General features: G+C 40.0%; 1 protein-coding gene and 1 long non-coding RNA gene across 2 annotated transcripts in view; one reads left to right on the top strand and one right to left on the bottom strand.

Moving 5' to 3' along the window:
* The window catches only part of LOC124794819 (fibroblast growth factor 8-like), a 164,999-nt gene extending 157,517 nt beyond the window's left edge, over positions 1-7,482 (bottom strand). The window contains exon 1 of the mRNA XM_047258481.1: positions 7,319-7,482. Within this exon, the coding sequence (XP_047114437.1) occupies positions 7,319-7,338 (20 nt within the window). The 5' untranslated portion in view covers positions 7,339-7,482. The remainder of the gene's footprint in view (positions 1-7,318) is intronic.
* The window catches only part of LOC124794827, a 261,987-nt gene that overhangs the window by 55,088 nt on the left and 184,828 nt on the right, over positions 1-22,071 (top strand). The window lies entirely within an intron of this gene.

Here is a 22,071-nt window from a genome sequence, read left to right as displayed (position 1 = left end):
AAAATGCTACTATGGACCATGTTCAGAAATCTTACAAGAACCCATATTAATCCGCACGAGTGATCCAAGGAGAAACAAAGTATACTGTCAAAGCTTTTGGAGACATCTTGTTTTCATTAGTATAGGTTGGTATGAGAAGGAGGAAAATAGCCTATAATAGCCAGACAGTGCCTTCCATTTCAAAAATCTGCGTTACTACCAAGCACTTGTGGGCAGTAGTATGTAATAAAAATTTACTTCTTCACGTAAACTCGTTGGGGTCATCCTCAGCTAGATAAAAGAAGTGTACCGGCAACAAAACATTAGAGAATAACCGTAGATATAGCAGAATTAAGTAAGATCAAAGTCTTATACTTTTGTTATTCACGAACGTTCCCTCGCATATGTATTTTATAATTTGGGTGACCTTTCAGTACCTAAACGAGAATCTTACCTGGACAGTATCAGATTCTTTCACATTATTTCTGACTAGCCGCCTGAGTTGAATACATCTTACGCAAAGGTCTAACATCCTTCATAGAGGGGCACACTGTTTCATTTGCTCTTCTAAAAAGCTTTGGTTTAGTCACATTACTAGTATGCTTGCTGAAAAGTGCCAGAATAAATTTCGTCATGCACCATTTTCGCCACTAATGAAATACTGGTATGAAGGGCAAAAACCGATATATACTGATGTGAGCGACGGTCTGCCGTGTGTCATTTCAGCTACTGACAAAATACTTCGAGAACAGAAGTTGCTGATAGGGAGGATAAAAACCGCTAAGAATGATGTGAGTTATGATTGAAGCGCACAGATTTTTGCGTAAGTGGTATTCTACGGATCAGGATGTTAACAGTTACGGTGGCTAGCGACTTACGTCAAAGGTGGGCAACTCCTCTGCTGTGTTCTGCAGCAATAAAATTCAGTAACTATCGACTGCGCAGAGAAAACTGTTAGACCGGCGTTCACACACGATACGTACGAGTATTGGCAACGCGGATTTACGGTACCGGAGCGGTAGTCTGTCGCAACAACTCAGCCTTGGCGGCAAAGACGAATGTCGCCGCCGGCCGTAAAAGGCGCTTACGACCAAAACAGTAAGGAATACGACGAAACGCACTTTGAGAGACGCCGACTTGTCGCCTCACGTCTGCGCTTCACAAGGCATTGCCTTCGGAGGTGCAAGGCGGATATTCTTGTCACAGCGGCGCAGGCCAAAGGCACCACCTTCAAATGTGCCGCACACAACAACAGGCACCTGTTAGAATTAGTTAGACCTTGTGCGGAACGAGCTGACTGGCTCCAAGACTTCTCACGCTTGCCTGAAATGTTCTTCAAACATTTCACAAATGTGGGGTTCACTGTTGTTCAAGAAGTGCTCAGTATTATCTGCTAACCGGATAGGGAAATGGGAATTCAGAACATGTTTGCCATTTACTTTCTAATGAAAATCCTATGTGATTTCGGAAACAGACACTCACCAACAACGAAACAATATAGAACAGTTTTAGAGGACTGCACTCAGACGACGTATTTTCACAGTTGCTGCATTGAAATCACAATCCATAAAAAGGAGTTATGTATTGACTGAAAAACTAATGGCACTAATAAGAGCCGCAATGGTACTTCTATTGCGGTCTTTGTTTTGCGTTCAACTGTTCACTGTATGCGCGGACGGAGAAGGCATCGCAGTTGGGCGACGCATGCTCAGTTAAACAATGATGGGGATGGGAAGTTTTCAAATGAACTATCTCAACAATACCTTAATCAATGTAGGGCAAACCAAAAAACTAAATCTGGATAGCCAGGCGGGGATTTCAACCTTCTTTACCAGATTGCAAATGCTGTATCTCAACCATTTCGCTCAGAACAGATTCGAAACTGGTTTTGTCTTCTTCAATGGCTGTGTTCTTTAACTGAATCTTGATTCCCGATTCACACAGTGAAATCATTTGGAAATAAATTTCTATGAATATCTGTATCTTGTAAATCTACAGTAAAATGCTTCACTTACTCGACAATGCTGAAATTTTATTATTAATTAAACGCTAGATTCGCGTCGCGAAGTAGTAACCATATCCGATGGCCGTGTGTAACCAAACGCCCGAAGTATCAGGATTTATGCATCTGAACCGTCAGCAACGAAAGACGGGTCACATACGCAAGGGAGCGGCAGGCGCTGCGGCCGGGCAGCACGCTGCCTCGCCACATAAAACTCGCTGTTCTCTACCCCAGTTGTGCTTTCATGCTGTTTATTTGTGACTAACTAACAGAAAGATCTGACTCTACCTAGTTACTGGAAACTGCTCTGAGAATAATCGGAGCAATTAAAATCCGTATTTCATCTTTCTGCTGAATGACATTCGTGAAATGTTCCGATACCGTGCACATCACAATAATTTGAGAGACCTGATGTCACTCAAAATACAATTTGTATTATAGGTGTCTGCGATGCTCTATAAAACCCTACAACGTTTAGAAAAGTAATATTTTGAAGAAAACACGAGATTTGGAAATTTTGATTACAACTGATTGGGAATTTCAGCGACCTCCTGGTTACGGCGCAGAATAGACGTTTCTTAATCTGCAATCCTCGAGCGTCGTCGACAAAGAGAAATGGGAAGCGCATCACAAAACTAGAGGGATATCTTTAAGTGACAACAAGTATATAGATACTGAACACTGACGTCCTGGGATGTGTGCATGATGGCTGCTGTGCTATTGACCAGCCACGTCCTTGTGAACAGCAAAATCAACCATGGTGTTGCATACTAACATGCTACACTACACACAGATGAGTAACTAGTTCACACGCTATGCTTCACACAGATAAGTAAACATATCACTTTCCATATGTTTTTCTGGGATGCAGAACACGTAACGATATAAAATAATAAACCAGTGTTCTCGAAACTTGTAATAGTAGAAGGATTATCTGACTCACATATCATATTCACTCTTTTATTGGATCATATCTTTCGCTGCGGAACGTCACTGATTTTATGCAAGATGGGTATGCTATGTGTGGACACCACATTTGATCCATTTCTCACGGTCTTTCAAATAATCAACAACTAGAACGCTACGACCATCTGTTACTGACATATAATGTCTGCACGCAATGTGTAACATTCTCATGACAACGGAAAGAAGTTCAATGAACTTTCAGTGAAGGTACTATTCCGACCCAGATTAGGTTGGCAGGCTCCTTCGAATCTTTCGATACAATATCATCTTTTATATTTAGCGGCGTGCGTTGGATACGCTTTAGCGTACACTTTGTAATTTCTTATTAGCGAACACAGCACAAATTCAGACCACCGAAAGTAGAGCATAATAATTCAAATATAGTTTATCAGTTGAGGCACTGGCGATGCCTAGCTGACACTTTAAGTCGATGACGTTACTAGTAACACAAAATTCGATGTTCACTGGCAGGCATCGTCCATATACGAATAAAAAAAAGGGAAGCTTTCAGTTTAATGCTTTGTCGAGGTGACACGAGACAGAGCACAATCTCGGACTGGGCAAGGACGAGGCAGGGACCGGCAGCTACTTCGAGAAACCATCCTAGCATTCATCCCAAGTGATGAAGAACACGACGGAAAACTAAATCGGGAAGGTCGTCTGGATTCGGACACCATTTTGAAAACTGTTTTGATAGAATTATCGCCTTTGCTAGCGAAAGGTACAGACCGCGATGTGGCAGCGGTAAAGGAACTAGTTTCAAATTTAAAATTAATCGCTTCGTTAACCACTTGATTCGGGTACTGGAATGGTTCATTAAAACCACTTTTGGTTCCTGCGCATCCTTGTACAGTCCGAGTTTGCGTTCCATCCATAATGACATCGACGAATTATTAAACTGAAGGGCCCCTACTTCATTCGATACAGTGTAAAAGTACGACGACGTCGGTGACACTTGGAATTACAGTAAAATGACTGTCCTTAGATGACATGTACGAAGTGTATAGAGGGAAATGAACGGTAGTAAGTAACCACGCTGACGCAAAAATATCTTCCGTTCTTTGCAGATAGCACTTGCAAGAAAGTCGCTGTTGCGAGGCACGTGTTGAATCACGACGAGTCGCTCCCTGTCGTAAATTACCAATGCGTAAACCGAATCACATTTAAATGTGACTCAAATAATGACTTATATGCAGCGAGTTGGAGAATGCGAGTGTTTATGGCAGGTGGCGGCGCAGGCGCAGGCGAGAGGTCGCGGGCAGAACGTGGCGCCGTGCGTTGCCGCCGCTATCTTTACGAGGCAGCACGGAGCGTGTCGCGTCTGCCCAGATGCACACGTGCAGCTCTTACACACAGGGAGTGCTAAGCTCCAAACTCATAGCTACAACAGGCAAAGACGCTGCCTGCACTAACCGCCTGTCTCCAGGACCACGCAGAAACGAAAAGTACCATGTATTAAATCTCCTTAAATCAAACGAAAAATACAATGCATGAGGTCTTTTTCATACATGTTCAACCTTACGAAAAGAATCGCCCGAGTTAGCGCAATGCCTAAGATACTAGATTCATCCCAGGAATGAGCGGAAAATCATGTCCCCTTACGAATGGCCAGATTAGGTTTTCTGTGGTTTCTGTAAATCAATCCAATGGAATCGATACTTCTAAAACGGCACGAAAGTGCTTTCTTCTCTTTCTCCTGAATTTTAACTATAGATCCGTCTCTAATTTTGTAGATGTGTATGAGACGCCACAACATTAACCTCTCTTCCTCCATTAAGCGAAAACGAACTGAACAGGCATATTAATCATAGTAATTTTCAAGAATAATTTACAAATAACAAACCATTAACATGAACAAGTATATTGATCATAATAATTTTCATGAAGAATTAATAATTAACTTTCTTCGAAGATTCTTAGTAGATGTCCACTAAAATACAACAAATTCAGAAGAAAGTATCTTCATAATGAGTTAAGAAGTGCTACTGATCATGTTTATCTGGATATGATTTTCTGAAATTCCATCATTCGCGAGTTGTGGTAAAAATCGTGAACACGAAAGGCTTTTCGTTCGTGAACGCGAACTAGAATACGGTACGGTTAGTGTCTGGAAATGACACTTGGCTTACATTACTAATTTGAATGAGGCTACGTACATTAAATTTACCTCATATCGATGGGGCTATAGAAGTATATATTAAAACCTTTCTTCCCACATGTGTATTCATTGCCATGGCTCTTCTACGAAAAGTATTTATGCATCATTTAAGACTGTTGGGAAATAATTTACATCGGCAGGACGACGGATAGTAAATACGTAACTTGGTCTATGTAGCAGGACACGTTGATAGGGTTCGACCTCCTACAATCCGCCACGTCTCGCTTTCGAGAAAGTTGATAAAATGAGCCCCTCACCCACTCCACTACCAGTCCAAATTATAATAATAGGGATGCGACTATATCAGGTAGCAAGGAGTGAACTGTTCAAGGAACTCCTTTTCTGGTGAAGATTGGGTACATTGTTCAAACAAATCGAGCTCAGTAAAAAAGAACTGGAAATTTATGAATACACACCATATTTGACGATAATCAATCGGTTGACAGCTCATCTCGCACTTCACATATTTGCAAAAGTTGTTCACTCGTTAATGTCCCCTCCCGCCGGAGGTTCGAGTCCTCCCTAGGCCATGGGTGTGTATTGTTCTTAGCGTAAGATAGTTTACGTAGTGTGCATGTCTAGGGACCAACGACCTCAGACGTTTGTCCCTTAGGAATTCACACACCATTCGGTAATGTGGGTCGTACGACCAAATGTCTGGCAATACCGAGCCATGACCAGTACCTGGCAGATGACCGATTTCCTTCTTTCTTTATCTGAATGGCTGGCCGCTTGACGGTGTGCTTCTCAAAGGTAACAGGTGAGAGGCATGTTCGTGCTAATTAATGTTAACTCCTCTAAGCAACTGTAATTACTTGTGCAAAGCGCACTCCCACTGCTGGCTGGCAACTTGGCTTCAAAACATTCCGCCTGTGGCGCCGCCTCGCTTTGTTGAAGCGCGAGCAATGCCGTTGCATGTTCCATTGTTCAGCTTCAAAATCGCGTATAGCGCATTTTTAAAACACTGCTCGCATAGTTTGTGTTAGACATTACTTCATTATTCAGTTTCAATGGAAATAAAGAGATGTATATTGTCGAGGCCACTGAAATGATATACCATAAAAAATTTTGTACCTCATATTAGTAAGAGTTGAAGTTTAATCGGTGAAATAGATGTAAGGAATGGCATCTATTTCTTGAGACGTACAAACCAAATCCTTCGCCAATATGGGAAACAAATTGATTTAACATCATAACCAAAGTACTGTACAGATTTAACAGGCATGTACGCCGTACCTCCTTCACCTTTCGATGCCGGCAACAATGACCTAATAATTGTAGTCCAACGTAATTCAGTGTTAGATATTTTTCTTTCACTCATAAAGAAGTACGCTACTGGTGCATCCTGTCACAGGCAAAGAACATTGGCGCCTTTCGTGGCACATGATTGCTGTTCAGCGATACAGCAGACATGCGTGACGACGCAATGCTGCTGCTATGTGAGAGGCATCGCCAAACTACGCAGTTTTGTCTTCCGGGTCCCTTACTCCATTCCGCTCATGTTTCAGATCCGCCGTAATTGCACTACTTAATTGGCTCACCCACTGTCCCCCCTCCTCTCTCTCTCTCTGTCCCTGTCTCTTGCTCGCACACACACACACACACACACACACATACACACAAGAACGCTCACAGAAAGTAAAATTACATTCACATCCACAATTGCCGTTCCTTCTCCACGAACTGAGCCTTCTGGTGCAGTTGCTGTTCCAAAGAGCCTTCTTGAATATGTGAAGACTTCGCTGCACGAAGTATGGCATGTGTCATATTTTGTGTCTTCATCCATCAACCGTGTAACTCACATACAAGTGGCAACAACAAATAGCTCAAGTTTTACGATGAGAACAATATACTGAAATAGTAGCATTGGAGACAAATGATAACCTTCTGTGAAAACACTGCGGGTTCCAAAACGTTGATACTCAGTACTCCAGTCACTTACGGGAAAAATTAAATAAACAAAATGAAGCAATTTTTTAAACCTCGTCAGATTCAGTAGTAACTACAACGACGTAAATGGTACCAACGTCACACAGACACTTTCAGTTGGAGACGCCAGTTTACCTAAATCACCTTTTCAAACTCAATGTTGCAGGCAAGTTCTTCGAAGGTTACATGCGACATTGACCGCCCTTGGTGGAAAGCAAAATGGAAGAAACACACAAACTTCAGAATCGATACGGATCTCCGGCGGGACAGGTGCGGATACTCACGTGTGCACAGTGAGTAGCATCCAGCACGTCAGTCGCGTGTGGTGCCACTGTAGTTAGCAGCAACCACTGAAGCCAACACCATGATCCTCGACACGTTGTCAGGCCGCGGCGCGACGCACGCACATCACCAGTCGCATGTGGATTGTTAGCGAGACAGACTGCGCGAGGGCCGCGGAACCACCGTCACTGACCGCCTTCCACTCGGCGCGCCAGTCTGTGAGCCACTGAGGCGCACCTCTGCGCGACCGCCTCTGATAACGCGCGCCTGCCCGCTCCGCCGACAGAGCGCGCGCGCGAGCGCCAGCCGCACGCCACACGTCAGGTACGCACGCTACGCGCTTCCTCGTCCGCATGTGTGTCACTGCCCGCGCTCCACCTCCACCTCACACAGGCATTTTCTTTTCTGCGGCTCTTTCCATGCTACATTACGTGAAATCAGTGGTATTGCAACTCGATGAGAAGTTCTGCATAAACATAGGGAATAAAATTAAAAATAACAAAACATATTAGCCAAGCACTTTTTGGATGAAATATTTCAAATTCTTAAAAAGTGGGCTGCTGCTTTCAAAATACAACTTACGCGCTCACAACATTAAAAGTATTGTTTGTAATTAGCGTTCAGCGTTTATTCGTGGTCCAGCTGTACTGCTGTAGCTCACTTCTTGTTTCAGAACAGTTATGACTGTAATAAATTAAATTTTCAGATGCGTGCACGCCGTAGATGTTGACAGTATTTTGCGAATTTATACGCTGTTCTCCATTCAAAATATTGCTTTAGTCCACAGATAGGGCGATGGCGCTCGTATTCCGAGGCTTCCGTAATTCGATTAAGGCAAATGCCGCAATGGTTACTTTGTAAAGGTCACGGCCGATTCTTCCCCCACACTTGTTCTGTCCGAGTTTGCACGCTGATTCTAATGATCCTAATAAGGTCGCGCGTAAAACATTAGTCTTTTCATTGTCCACACGCCGTATTGTCCAAGAAGAAAAGCTACTAGCACACCATGACATGAAAACGATAAATGATTGTAGGCTTAACAAGATTCAGAAAGAAGATTGATATTAGTTTAGACAATTTTAATTATAAAGGACAATGTGCGAATTGTAGTTTTTGGAAATTTGTGGTAAGTTCGTATGGGACCAAACTGCTGATGTCATCGGTCAATAGGCTTAAACTGTACTTCATCTAACTTAAACTAACTTACGCTAAGGACAAGACACACACACCCATGCCCGAGGGAGGACTCGAACCTCTGACAGGGAGGAGCCGCGCGAACCGTGGCAAAGCGCCCTACACCGCGAGGCACGAATTATACGGACATAAAAGAAAAATTTTTTGCATCACTCCGGCTCCCAGAACTCTTGAAGATAGACGTTGACTGTGGATATTGTATCACAGACACAGTCCCTCTGATTGTTCAGAGCTGTCACTAAACGCGCCCAAAGATGTAAACAACCATGCATAAGCAGCACCTATTAGACGGAGGGGGTCCGACAGCCGATCAGCTCCAGTCAAAAGGAGGTACACTGCTCGTGTTGTCTGTAGTTCAACCATGCCTAGACGGTCAGTACCGCCGTTCGATGGCGTCTGCATTGTTACTTTGTGCAAGGAAGGGCTCTCAACAAGGGAAGTGTCCAAGCGTCTCAGAGTGAAACAAAGGGATGTCGTTCGGACATAGAGGAGATACAGAAAGACAGGAACTGTCGATGACATGCCTCACTCTGGCCGCTCAAGGGCTACTACTGCAATGGATGGCTCTGGCCGGCCAAGGACTACTAGTGCAATGGATGACCGCTACCTACGGATTATGGCTCGGAGGAACCCTGACAGCAACGCCACCATGTTGAATAATGCTTTTCGTGCAGCCACAGGACGCCGTGTTGCGACTCAAACTATGCGCAATAGGCTGCATGATGCGCAGCTTTACTCCCGACGTCCATGGCGAGGTCCATCTTTGCAACCACAACACCATGCAGCGCACTACAGATGGGCCCAACAACATGCCGAATGGATCGCTCAGGATTGGCACCACGTTCTCTTCACCGATGAGTGTCGCATATGCTTTCAACCAGACAATCATCGGAGACTTATTTGGAGGCAATCCGGTTAGGCTGAACGCCTTAGACACACTGTCCAGCGAGTGCAGCAAGGTGGAGGTTCCCTGCTGATTTGGGGTGGCATTAACGTGGAGCCGACGTATGCCGCTGGTGGTCACTGAAGGCGTCGTAACGGCTGTACGATACGTGAATGCCCTTCTCCGACTGATGGTGCAAGCATATCGGCAGCATATTGGCGAGGAATTCGTCTTCATGGACAATTCGCTACCCCATCGTGCACATCTTGTTAATAGTTTCCTTCAGAATAACGACATCGCTCGACTAGAGTGGCCAGCATGTTCTCCAGACATGAACGCTATCGAACATGCCTGGGATAGACTGAAAAGGGCTGTTTATTGACGACGCGACCCACCAACCACTCTGACAGATTTACGCCGAATCGCCGTTGAGGACTAGGATAATGTGGACCAACAAACAGTGCCTTGATTACTTCTGGATACTATACCACGACGAATACAGGCATGCATCAATGCAAGAGGCCGTTCTACTGGGTATTAGATGTACCGTTGTGTGCAGCAGTTTGGACCACCACCTCTGAAGGTCTCGCTGTATGGTAGTACAACACGCAATGTGTGGTTTTGATGAGCAATAAAAGGGGCGGAAATGATGTTTATGTTCATCTCTATTCCAATCTTCTGTACAGATTCCGGAACTCTCGGAAACGAGGTATTGCATAACTTTTTTGATGTGTGTAGATAAGACATAGATTTTCTATTGTGGAGCGTGTAGCTGCATCCATGGAGGTGAAATACCTACGAAGGAATATGCAACCTTTCACACTTTTGAGCATTCTGACTAAAACGCTTAGAAAACAATTCACTTTGTGACTGGTAGCAGAAATTAGAAATAAATAACAAGTCTTATATCCAGCGCAACGGCATATGTGACGTCACAAAATATCCCATTTATATTTAATGTTGTTGTAATAACATGTCCGTGAACTCCAGTCACGTCAGTTGAATAGCTACTAAGTTACAAGTAGACTGGATCGCTTGCATCACCACTAGCCGAACTTATAAGCAACACTTTGAGCGCACGAGCAGCCACAGCACTATTCGTGAAGATTTCTATTTCTAACTAGGCGCTCCTGGCTACGCTCTGCTGTGGGTCAGTCTGCTTAAATGAAAAAACGAGAGAGGACATATTTCTAATACGTTAATATTGTAAGAGGTATGTGCTGCCTGCGATATGTAAGCTATAAGAGAATCTGAGACCAAAGAGCAGTGTTGGCTGCAGTACGAACTGTGTAGCAGTAGCAGTAAGTTGTTGCTAGCGAGCAGTCGCCTGTCTGCGCTTGTCAGTCCTGTCTGGTGTATCGTGTTGGCTGGGCCGGTCGCGGTGCAGCGATGCCGGAACCCGAGTATTATTGTATAAGGTAAAAAAAGCAGCCTCGCACATGTCTAGTAATATTATGTAAACTCCCATGTATATTTTTTTTAAAAAATGTCCTAATAATAACAAGCATTCATTTCAATTTAAAGAATTTAATATTTTTTTTTCAATGCATAATCATTCCCATTGTTGCAAAAGAAAAATCATTTGCTTCCTTTCATAAATTACAAATGTATAGGCCAGCATTGCACAGAGCTGTGCCGGAAAGGAGCTATTGTAAGAGCAGATAGTTGCCGACTTTGTCGAGGTGAGAATTTTTGCTTTTTATTCAGAATGATCTTACAGGGCCATGACGCAGCACTGCTGTAGTCCAAATTTTACCAGGTTACTGAATTTATTTTTTATTACGAGGTTTAGGAATTTTTCTGTTTCGAGCTTATATTAAATGAGAAAAGAATTTTGTGGGTACATTAAATGGGAACCAATTTTGTTCAGAGGTTACACAAAAAATAGAATCATATTATTATTATTATTAATTAAGTTTTTTTGTGAGGTTACAGAAAAATTAGAAACATTAACCAAATAATATTTAATTATATTCTGTAGAGAGGTTACACTAAATTAGAATCACATTCTTTATTCATTAATTTTTCTGTGGGGAGGTTACACTTGGCGACAACCGGCCAAGATCGTATTTCTTTGTGAATCTCTGAGAAGTAGTCATATATCTGCTCTTATTTACTTAAATGTAGTTTGCATCTGGCGCAACGCATTTACTGATTTGTCACTCTTTCTTTCACAGATCATCGGCAATTTATTGCTCTTTGTTGTAATTGTGAATGTTCCATTTTTGCTTTGTCTTGGTTTCATTTTGTGCTTAATTTTGATTTGTGAAAAATGCCGCGAAAAACTGTGAACAGTACATCGCGATGTGCAATGAGTGAAATAGCCGATTCGAATATTTTGACTGATAATACTAGCGACACTCAGTGTAATAATGATAATCCTCCATTTACAGACAATCAGTGCGTACCGACCACTAGTAATGATTTTGATGCTAATGATGAACAAATAAATTCAATTGTGTCCTCTGTTAATTTAACGGCAATTGATGACGTGGCACGTTCCATTACAATGAACGCTGCCCAGTTTGACACACCCGGTTTGCAAAATTTACGTAACGAACAGATAAATTTTTCTAACGAAAATGAACAGTGTAATCAGAATGTCAGATTTATTTGATTCTGGTGTAGTGACCAACAGTGCACATCCGATTAGCAAACATTTTCAAGAATCACAGAATAACGAAATGGTTACACAAAGCGTGACACATGCAGATACACCATCACACAGTACAGAGAATAGAGTCAGTAATTTTGACTTGGATCAAGTTGTAGCATTATCGCTACAATTCAATGAAAAACAAGACAACAATTATAAACAAATTAATGAAAGTCTTAAACAGTCGAAAAAAGAACAAGACAACAATCACAAACAACTTAGTGAAAATCTCAAACAACAAATTAATGAAATTAATGAAAAACTAGACAAAAATTCCAAACAGTTGAATGAAAAACAAGACAGGTCGATCGAACAAATTAATGAGAACTTTAAACAAATTAATGAACAGATTGCAGCCGTTGCCGTGCAATGTCATGATACTAAAGAACAACTACGTGAGGAAATTAAGGCTTGTGCTAGGAACAGTAGTGAAGAAATTAGATCTGTGGCACAAGAATTAAGTAATACACATGCAGCCACTACTAAATTACTTAGAGACGAAATTAGTGCAGTCTTTAAACAATGCTCTGAAAACGCAACACAGTTACGCGGCGAGTTTAAATTAATGTCAGCAGAACTTTGACGCACGCTGAATGCGAAAGTAGACACGAAATTTGACCAACAGAACAGCCAAATTGACGAACGTTTTAATCACCACCTACAAAACAGTGAAACGCGTTACCGTAAATTTATACAGGAATAGAATAAAGTAAAGCGACAAGTAATGGAAACAATTACTGCACAGAGACAGGAAGATAAGCGTAAATTGTTTACGAAAGCAAAAACATACGTAGACAACAATATTGCTACAGTATCAGACGAAATTAATGCTATCAAACAGTTGAACACCGAATTGCATGATGAAATCTCTGATCTTAAAACAAAAACAGACACACACACAGTAGACTTTCAAACAGTGACCGACAGACTTGAACAATTAGAACTAATACAGGATCCCGATACCATCAAAGCAGACGTTAAGAAATTAAACAAAACCACACGTAAAATACGAGAACAAATTAATGCTTGCGATACTAAAAACGATGATCAGATAAAAGCACTGACTGAAAAATATGATAAATTGGCCAGTCGTGTTGATGTTATCGAAAGTAATAATGACACCAAATCAGAAGATACGTCACCAGTTTCGTTTAATCAAACACCCGAAATCCAAAATTTACAGCAGACAATCAGTGAGATAGGTTCGTCCAGTAATACATTACGTAGAAAATTGTCAACTTTACAACAAGAAGTGACAGAAATGAAAAATGTTTCAGCCTTTAACACATCACAGCATACGCCACTTTGCGAACATTTGTCAGACTCACACAGCCAGTATAATTTAGGTAATTTACAGAGAGTACGTGAGTTAGATTCCGAACAGTCACAGACAAATAGATTCTCATACAATCCTGAACCTGTTCAGACGTACAGAGACGATAATTTTGATTACAAGCACTTTCTATCCGTGAGAAAATTTAAACTATTTAAAAATGACAGAACACAGATTCACTCTTTCGACTGGATACGACAATTTGCTTTTGAATTTTCATCGGCATTTCCTGTAATACAGAAACTAGGATTGGACTGGATACAACAATTTGTTTTTGAATTTTCACCGCCATTGCCTGTAACGCAGAAACTAAAATTTAATTGTAGCGCGTAATCGACCTCAGGGGATCCATTACACTTCGATGAATATGTGCGGTAGCGTGCACAGGGCCCCGAGCCATAGTAGTGCTATTTCATATTTAGTTTTCTGCACTGCTGCCTTCTCTTCTACTATCCTTTATATCTATCAAAACAGCTCTTCAACTATCGATCTATCTAGGATTAGAAACGTGTAAAGAAAACCCAATATGACAAATTTTACCGAAAGTGACAGTTTTCATTAGACGCTCCAGAAATGACAACCACGAGAACTTTAATACCAAACAAAAATTTAATCATCAGTATGTGTAAAATTATCAACAACAGCAAACACATTTTGGTAACAATAGAGGTTTTTCCCAACAACAGCAAAAAAACCAACCGGTTAGCATACCTAACCAACAATGTAATGTGCAAGGTCAACCAAGCTTTAATGTTTCACCGCCTACACGTATAGCGTCGGCCACACCAAACAGCAACGCACAGCAATAAGGAAATCACTACGTACAGAAGACACATCATTTCAACTAATATCGCAACGCGCCATATAGCAATGACTATCATGACAGACGTAAAAATAGTGGTCACAATTTTCAGCGTACGTTTAATAACAGTCGGTCTTATCAGCAGCAAAATCATCCGCAACAACATATTATCATGAATGAACCAGACAGTAGATATCATCCCGAACGTAATACGTCAGGAAGAAATAACAGAACAGTACAAATAGTGGAAATGCCACAGCATCCTCCCGCAAATGATTGCACGTCAGATAGAATTTGACTAGATATAGTACAGGTTGCATCTTCCAGCAACGCAAGCAATACTTTTGACACGCAGAATCTCGTTCACGAAAATGTTATTACTTTTGACGACATCCGAGACACTCTCTTGCAGGAAAGACCAGTTATTCAAAAAACCATTTCCCACCCTGTCATTGAGGTAAAGATTGGATCATCCTAATTTTCGGTAGTAATCGATTCTGTATCACCTATGTCAGTTATAAATGAGGAAACTTTCAACGAATGTAACAAAGAGAATACCTATCCTACGTTACCATTAGGCGAAACTAAAGTAAAAGGAGCAGTATCTGGTAAAGGAGTAGATGTAAAATTACAGACACATTTATCATTTTGTATTGCAGGTCATACATTTCACTCAAATTTTTGGATTGTTCCCTTATTGACAACAGACGTTATTTTAGGTACGAATTTTCTGGTACAACACGACGCAATTATTGACTTTCAAAACTCCTATTTAATGTTAAAGGATGAAAATGTACAACTGGCTTTAGAATTTCAGCACTCTTTATCTGTAGAAGAACAAACAGTTAATCGTACAGTGGTCATTTCCGCATCACGTAACATAGACTGTCATTCCACATTGTTCACAGATACGTACATACACAACTATAATACTCCAGACGAAGCCGACTATGACGTTATACAAATGATTTCTGATAAAGTTAAACAGAGCAGTGCAAATACAGACGACGAACGCACGCAACTACGCAAAATTCTTTTACAGCAAGCTCCAGTTTTTGACAACGTCCCTGGTACTATGTCCGGTTTTATGTATGAATTTCAAGTTAAACAGCACGACACGTTTAAAGCCAAACATTATCCCATTCCGTATATTCACAGAGAACAAGTTAAGAAAGAATTGCTAGCTGTGCTTGACCAAAGAATTATTGAACCGGCAGTTAGTCCGTACATAAACCCACTCCACATTGTTAAGAAAAAGGATGGTTCACTTCGTCTCGTACTTGATTCGCGTCACATCAACGACATTATTGTTAATGAAACAGATCGCCCACAGACACTAGAAGAACTTCTACAGAAATTTCATGGTACTGCTATTTATTCTACGTTAGATTTGAAATCGGGATTTTGGCAAATTCAGCTCCATCCGAACTGCAGAAAGTACACAGCTTTTCTCTGTTTTGGTGACTGTTATCAGTTTTGTAAATTACCGTTCGGTTTAACTATTTCTTCAGCAGCATTTATTCGCGGTTTGAATAGTATACTTCCGACAGAACTTAAAGACAGAATCACAACGTATGTAGACGACATTCTTATTGCAGAAACTAACTGGTCTGAACACAATCTGATTCTTGAACAACTATTACGAACTTTACGTGCACAAGGACTCACAGTTAATCTTAGCAAATCGCACTTTGGCAAAACTTCTATAAGATTTCTTGGACATGTAATTTCAGCAGAAGGCATTGCGCCTGACCCGGAAAAACTTCAAGCTTTACGTGACATTACTGTTCCTACGACGAAGAAACAACTACGCAGCTTTTTGGGTTTAATTAACTTTTTTCGTAAATTTATTCATTACTCTGCTTTAGACACCCCTAGATTATGTCAATTGACGGGTAAAAACACTATTTGGTCCTGGGATAGCCAAGCACATTCTGAATTTGTGAATCTGAAAGAAGCTTTGTTGAATGCACCACTTTTATCACATCCGGATCTTACTAGAAATTTTTACATTGCCACCGACAGTTCTAACACCGCTTTAGGCGTACACACTTTTCAGGAAATTGAAGAAGATGGTACTACAGTAATTAAAAACATCGCCTTTGCGAGTCGCATTCTGTCACCTCCTGAACGCAATTATTCTGTTACAGAACTTGAAACATTGTGTTGTATGGGCATTTACGAGATTTAGGCATTTTCTTTATGGAAGAAACACTACCGTTTACACAGATCATAGAGCTATATAGTTTTTACTTTCCGCTAAATTTACACACGACAGATTAAGCAGATGGAAACTTTATTTACAAGAATTTAATTTTACAATTGTTCACATTCCCGGTACACAAAATATTGTAGCAGACGCACTATCCCGTTCTCTCAGCAACAATCAGCAAGACATCGCAACCAACTTCTGCAAAACAAATTTCAGCGTCATGTATATTCAACAAGTTGCATTTGAAAATTTCATTTCGTAGTCATTACGAGACATAGCACAAGAGCAGAGTAAAGACAACGTATGGAAAGAAATTAAACACCTTTGGCAAGATAGGAATAATGTTACCATTAGAAACCATTACACTGTACGCAATAATATTCTGTTTCGCCGCTCTCACCCTGACAGCAACAACTGGTTACTATGCATTCCTGACGAGCTTGTTAACAAATTAATTCGGTATACTCATTTAAGTTACGCACATTATGGAGCCAGAAAATGTTTTCTAATACTGAGACACAACTGTTATTTTACCAACCTGGAGAAACGTATTCGACGAGTTTTAGCGTCATGTAAAATCTGCCAGAAAGCTAAGTCAGACACGACTTCACATATTCCTCCGTTACATCCCATGGTACCTGTTAAATTGAGACACATGGCCGCTGTAGACATTTTTGGTCCGATTCCCAGAACTAATAGAGGTTTTTGCTACATCTTTGTCGCTGTTGAACTCACTTCAAAATTTGTTACCTTCACTCCGTTACGCAAAGCTACTGCTAAATCTGTTTCGAAAGCATTTGTAAAACATTTTTTATTTCATGTAGGGCATGTATTGAAAGTAATTTCCGACAATGGACCACAATTTCGATCTGCTATATGGACACGTATGTTACGAACAAGAAACATTTCTCCGATCTATATATCCAAGTATCATGCTTCTTCGAACCCTTGTGAACGATTAATGAAAGAAATTGGTAAACTGTGTAGAATATACTGCCATAAAAGACATATTGATTGGGACACACAAATACTCTCATTCCAGGACGTAATTAATTCCATACCAATTGAATCTACGATGCTATCTCCGACTATTATACTGAAAAATGTTGAACCACCTAACAAAATTAAAGAATTAGTATCCTTTCCTACATCTCGTCGACTACGACACCATGAAATAATTGACATTGCGCTGAACAACATCAAACGTGCCGCAGAGCGCCGGAGAAGACAGCAAAAACAGGTTTGTACACGCCGTGACTTTGACATTGGACAGAAGATATTAGTGCGTATACACTATTAATCTAACAGAGGAAAGAGTAGATGTAGTAAATTTGAGCTTCTATACGCAGGTCCATATAGAATTCGCAGCATTCTTCACCCCAATGCAGTACACGTCGAAACTCTGAGAACCAGAAAAAGTAAAGGCAATCACCATGTCTCCAATACTAAACCCTTTATTGAATGAACATACTTTATGATTTATCACACTGTAATGCCATTTCCTGATTTTTATATGACCACTTATACAATTATATGTATATGAACACTTACTGATGATTATCATATTTTTTCTTGGCAAGTACCCAGCAAGGTAAGGTTAGCAGGTCGCTTTTCTTGTCGTTACACATCAGACCATGCACATTTTCCATTTTTTATGTATGTATGATTGTTTTCCTGTTTCTTTGTATGCACTATGAAATCTTTAAGATATAACAAACACCAGTTGACTTTGACATTTTTGCCTTATGATATCTCAACATCGTGACTATTTTACATTTTTTGCTACTGCATTAAGATACTCTCTGTACATTTTTGCACCTGCACACTGTCTGTGTTTTTGACAATTACGTTTTCCGTCATGCTATGCTGTATGCTTAATTATATCACTAGAAACCAGTTTTTATTTAATGGGTATATGATTTAAAAGCAAGACATTAATCATTGTTCATCATTTTCAGAAAGCAATAACGTGTAAAAGATATAAATGAAACAAACCACACTGGATTACTATGAAATGGGAATTTCACCTTCGGAATGAACGAAAGAAGATGCACTACCTCGTCACGAAGAGTAAATGGATCAGAATTAACAAACATTAACATGAATATACTATACACATCGTATGATAGTAGTCTTAACTAACTTTTTCTTTCAGAATACGAGGCGATTGATGCAGGCTGTCTTACAGAATTACACATTTTAGTTTTAGTGATGAAATATGCTAGAAATAAGGATCTCTATACTATGAATAGTTGTATGAAGTAAATGGTAATATGAATAATGAATAATGAAGTGTCTTTTTGCAGATGATAATGAATGATGATGAATAATGATGAAGAATATGGTAATATGAATAATGAAGTTTTTCTTTGCAGGTGATGATAATAATGAAGTTATGGTGATATGAATAATGAAGTTTTTGTTTACAGGTGATGATAGTGATAAATTTTATATGGCCACTAGACGCACCAGTTTTAAGTTTTTCTTTGCAGATGAGAATAATGGTGAAGTTTATATATTTACTATTAGTTAAGAAATGCTATGTAGTTATTTAAGTATTTGTTGCAGTTCGTTTTGACAGTATGTCTTATGTCGCATGGTATAATGACTGAAGGTTTTGGAAAGGACAGCTAGAGTACATATATATTGAGTACACATTTCATTACCTGTTAATTCGAAGTTCACTACTTTTCAGCATAATATGCGTTTCTTCTTTCAGCTTAATAATCCATTTTGTATTTTTTCTAGGAGAAGCTATTCATGAAATTAATATGCTATAAGCAGTTAATCATTAAACATGTTCTAGTACTTGCATTTTTTTACCCATTTGTGTGTGTCATTCATGAATGTGATCACATGTACTCTACTTGTTTCATAACCTTGCTACAGCTGACTCATGACAGATGATGTTACCTATCCTCATTTGCAGCAATAAGTGAAAAGCAAATATTTTTATGCCCCAGCAATTAATTATCGATCCCAATGCAATGCATTGCTAGCAAAAAAAAAGAAAAAAAATGTATTACCAGTCCCAAATAATGCTACTAGTTTAAGAGAGTTCTGAGTAATATTGAATGCTGTTTTCTAATCACAGACCTTGAGTAATAGACAGTGTGCTACATTTTCAATATGTCCTATGTCACTTGAATGATGAATTCTGAGTAATACTGAATGATGTTTTCTAATCACAGACCTTGAGTAATAGTTACAGTGTGTTACATTTTCAATATGTCCTATGTCACTTGAATGATGAATTCTGAGTAATACTAAATGATGTTTTCTAGTCACAGACCTTGAATAATAGTTACAGTATGTTACATTTTCAATATGTCCTATGTCACTGGAATGATCAGTTCTGAATAATACTGAATGATGTTTTCTAATCACAGACCTTGAGTATTAGACAGTGTGTTACATTTTCAATATGTCGTATGTCACTTGAATGATGAGTTCTAAGTAATACTGAATGATGCTTTGTAATAATGCATAAATACTATGCCAATAAAATCTGTAAATAATATTTTTGTTATACTCTATAAATGCTATGCCAATAATTAACTCTCATTTTGAATGATAACTTCTGAATAACACTGAATAAGGTTTTATAAAAATATAAGAATACTTTGTAACTGGCCAATGAGTGCCAATAATTATTTTAAATATGTCGTATGTCACTTGAATGATGAAAAATGTTTTGTATGTTCAGTACTTGCTATGTTTAGTAACTGGCCAATGAATGCCCTGTTTCTTATTTTAATTTTGTATTATGTCACCTACATGCTATTATATATGAATACCAGTAGCTTGATGCTACATTCATTAGCTCCTGTTTTGAATGATGACTTCTGATGGTTTTTAAGTGGCCAATGAGTGCCAATGATTACTATAACTAGGTGAATTATGCTAATACTATGCCATTCATTAGCTCCTGTTTTGAATGATGATTTCTGATGGTTTGTAACTGGCCAATGAGTGCCAATGGTTACTATAACTAAATGAATTATGTAAATGGTATGCCATTAATTAACTCTTGCTTTGAATGATCACTTTTAAATAATGTATAAAAATGGTTTGTATCTGGCCAATGAGTGCCAATGTTCACTGTAATATATGAACATTATTCTGTAATACTTCATACATAGTACAGAAGTGTTCAGTAACTAGGCGATGAGTGGCAACAATTAGTCAAATCGGTTGATAGACTGGTGTAATTCTCAATGATGACTAGCATGAGACTTAATGTCCTTCACTTTCTGACCTAATTACCAGAAATTACTGCAATATACGTTTGTCCTGTCTATCCTTATTATCATGGAGCACTATATTTGGTTTCTTCACTAATTCTACGTTGGTGAATGAGTGTGGTGTTGACACATCATGGTGTCCACCACCTTGAACAATGGAGATGTTACTATGGTTCCACTGTTTGGTGTACCTAATGTACTACCAAAATGATATCATGGAATATTAATACGACATTTCAGTGTCTTGGCTACACTAATTAAACTTCAGGGAGGAGAACTTCAGATTGTCTCACTTGGTGTTGTGCTTCTGTAGAAAGATATGGACTTTCAGTGCAGCTACAGGGTGTTTCAAAAATGACCGGTATATTTGAAACGGCAATAAAAACTAAACGAGCAGCGATAGAAATACACTGTTTGTTGCAATATGCTTGAGACAACAGTACATTTTCAGGCGGACAAACTTTCGAAATTACAGTAGTTACAATTTTCAACAACAGATGGCGCTGCAAGTGATGTGAAAGATATAGAAGACAACGCAGTCTGTGGGTGCGCCATTCTGTACGTCGTCTTTCTGCTGTAAGCGTGTGCTGTTCACAACGTGCAAGTGTGCTGTAGACAACATGGTTTATTCCTTAGAACAGAGGATTTTTCTGGTGTTGGAATTCCACGGCCTAGAACACAGTGTTGTTGCAACAAGACAAAGTTTTTAATGGAGGTTTAATGTAACCAAAGGACCGAAAAGCGATACGATAAAGGATCTGTTTGAAAAATTTCAACGGACTGGGAACGTGACGGATGAAGGTCCTGGAAAGGTAGGGCGACCGCGTACGGCAACCACAGAGGGCAACGCGCAGCTAGTGCAGCAGGTGATCCAACAGCGGCCTCGGGTTTCCGTTCGCTGTGTTGCAGCTGCGGTCCAAATGACGCCAACGTCCATGTATCGTCTCATGCGCCAGAGTTTACACCTCTATCCATACAAAATTCAAATGCAGCAACCCCTCAGCGCCGCTACCATTGCTGCACGAGAGACATTCGCTAACGATATAGTGCACAGGATTGATGACGGTGATATGCATGTGGGCAGCATTTGGTTTACTGACGAAGCTTATTTTTACCTGGACGGCTTCGTCAATAAACAGAACTGGCGCATATGGGGAACCGAAAAGCCCCATGTTGCAGTCCCATCGTCCCTGCATCCTCAAAAAGTACTGGTTTGGGCCGCCATTTCTTTCAAAGGAATCATTGGTCCATTTTTCAGATCCGAAACGATTACTGCATCACGCTATCTGGACATTCTTCGTGAATTTGTGGCGGTACAAACTGCCTTAGACGACACTGCGAACACCTCGTGGTTTATGCAAGATGGTGCCCGGCCACATCGCACGGCCGACGTCTTTAATTTCCTAAATGAATATTTCGATGATCGTGTGA

This window comes from Schistocerca piceifrons, chromosome 1, assembly GCF_021461385.2.
Source record: "Schistocerca piceifrons isolate TAMUIC-IGC-003096 chromosome 1, iqSchPice1.1, whole genome shotgun sequence".
In the NCBI taxonomy this organism is placed as follows: Eukaryota; Metazoa; Arthropoda; class Insecta; order Orthoptera; family Acrididae; genus Schistocerca; species Schistocerca piceifrons.
Note: the sequence above shows the minus strand (reverse complement) of the source record. Positions and strands in the feature narration are given on the sequence as shown.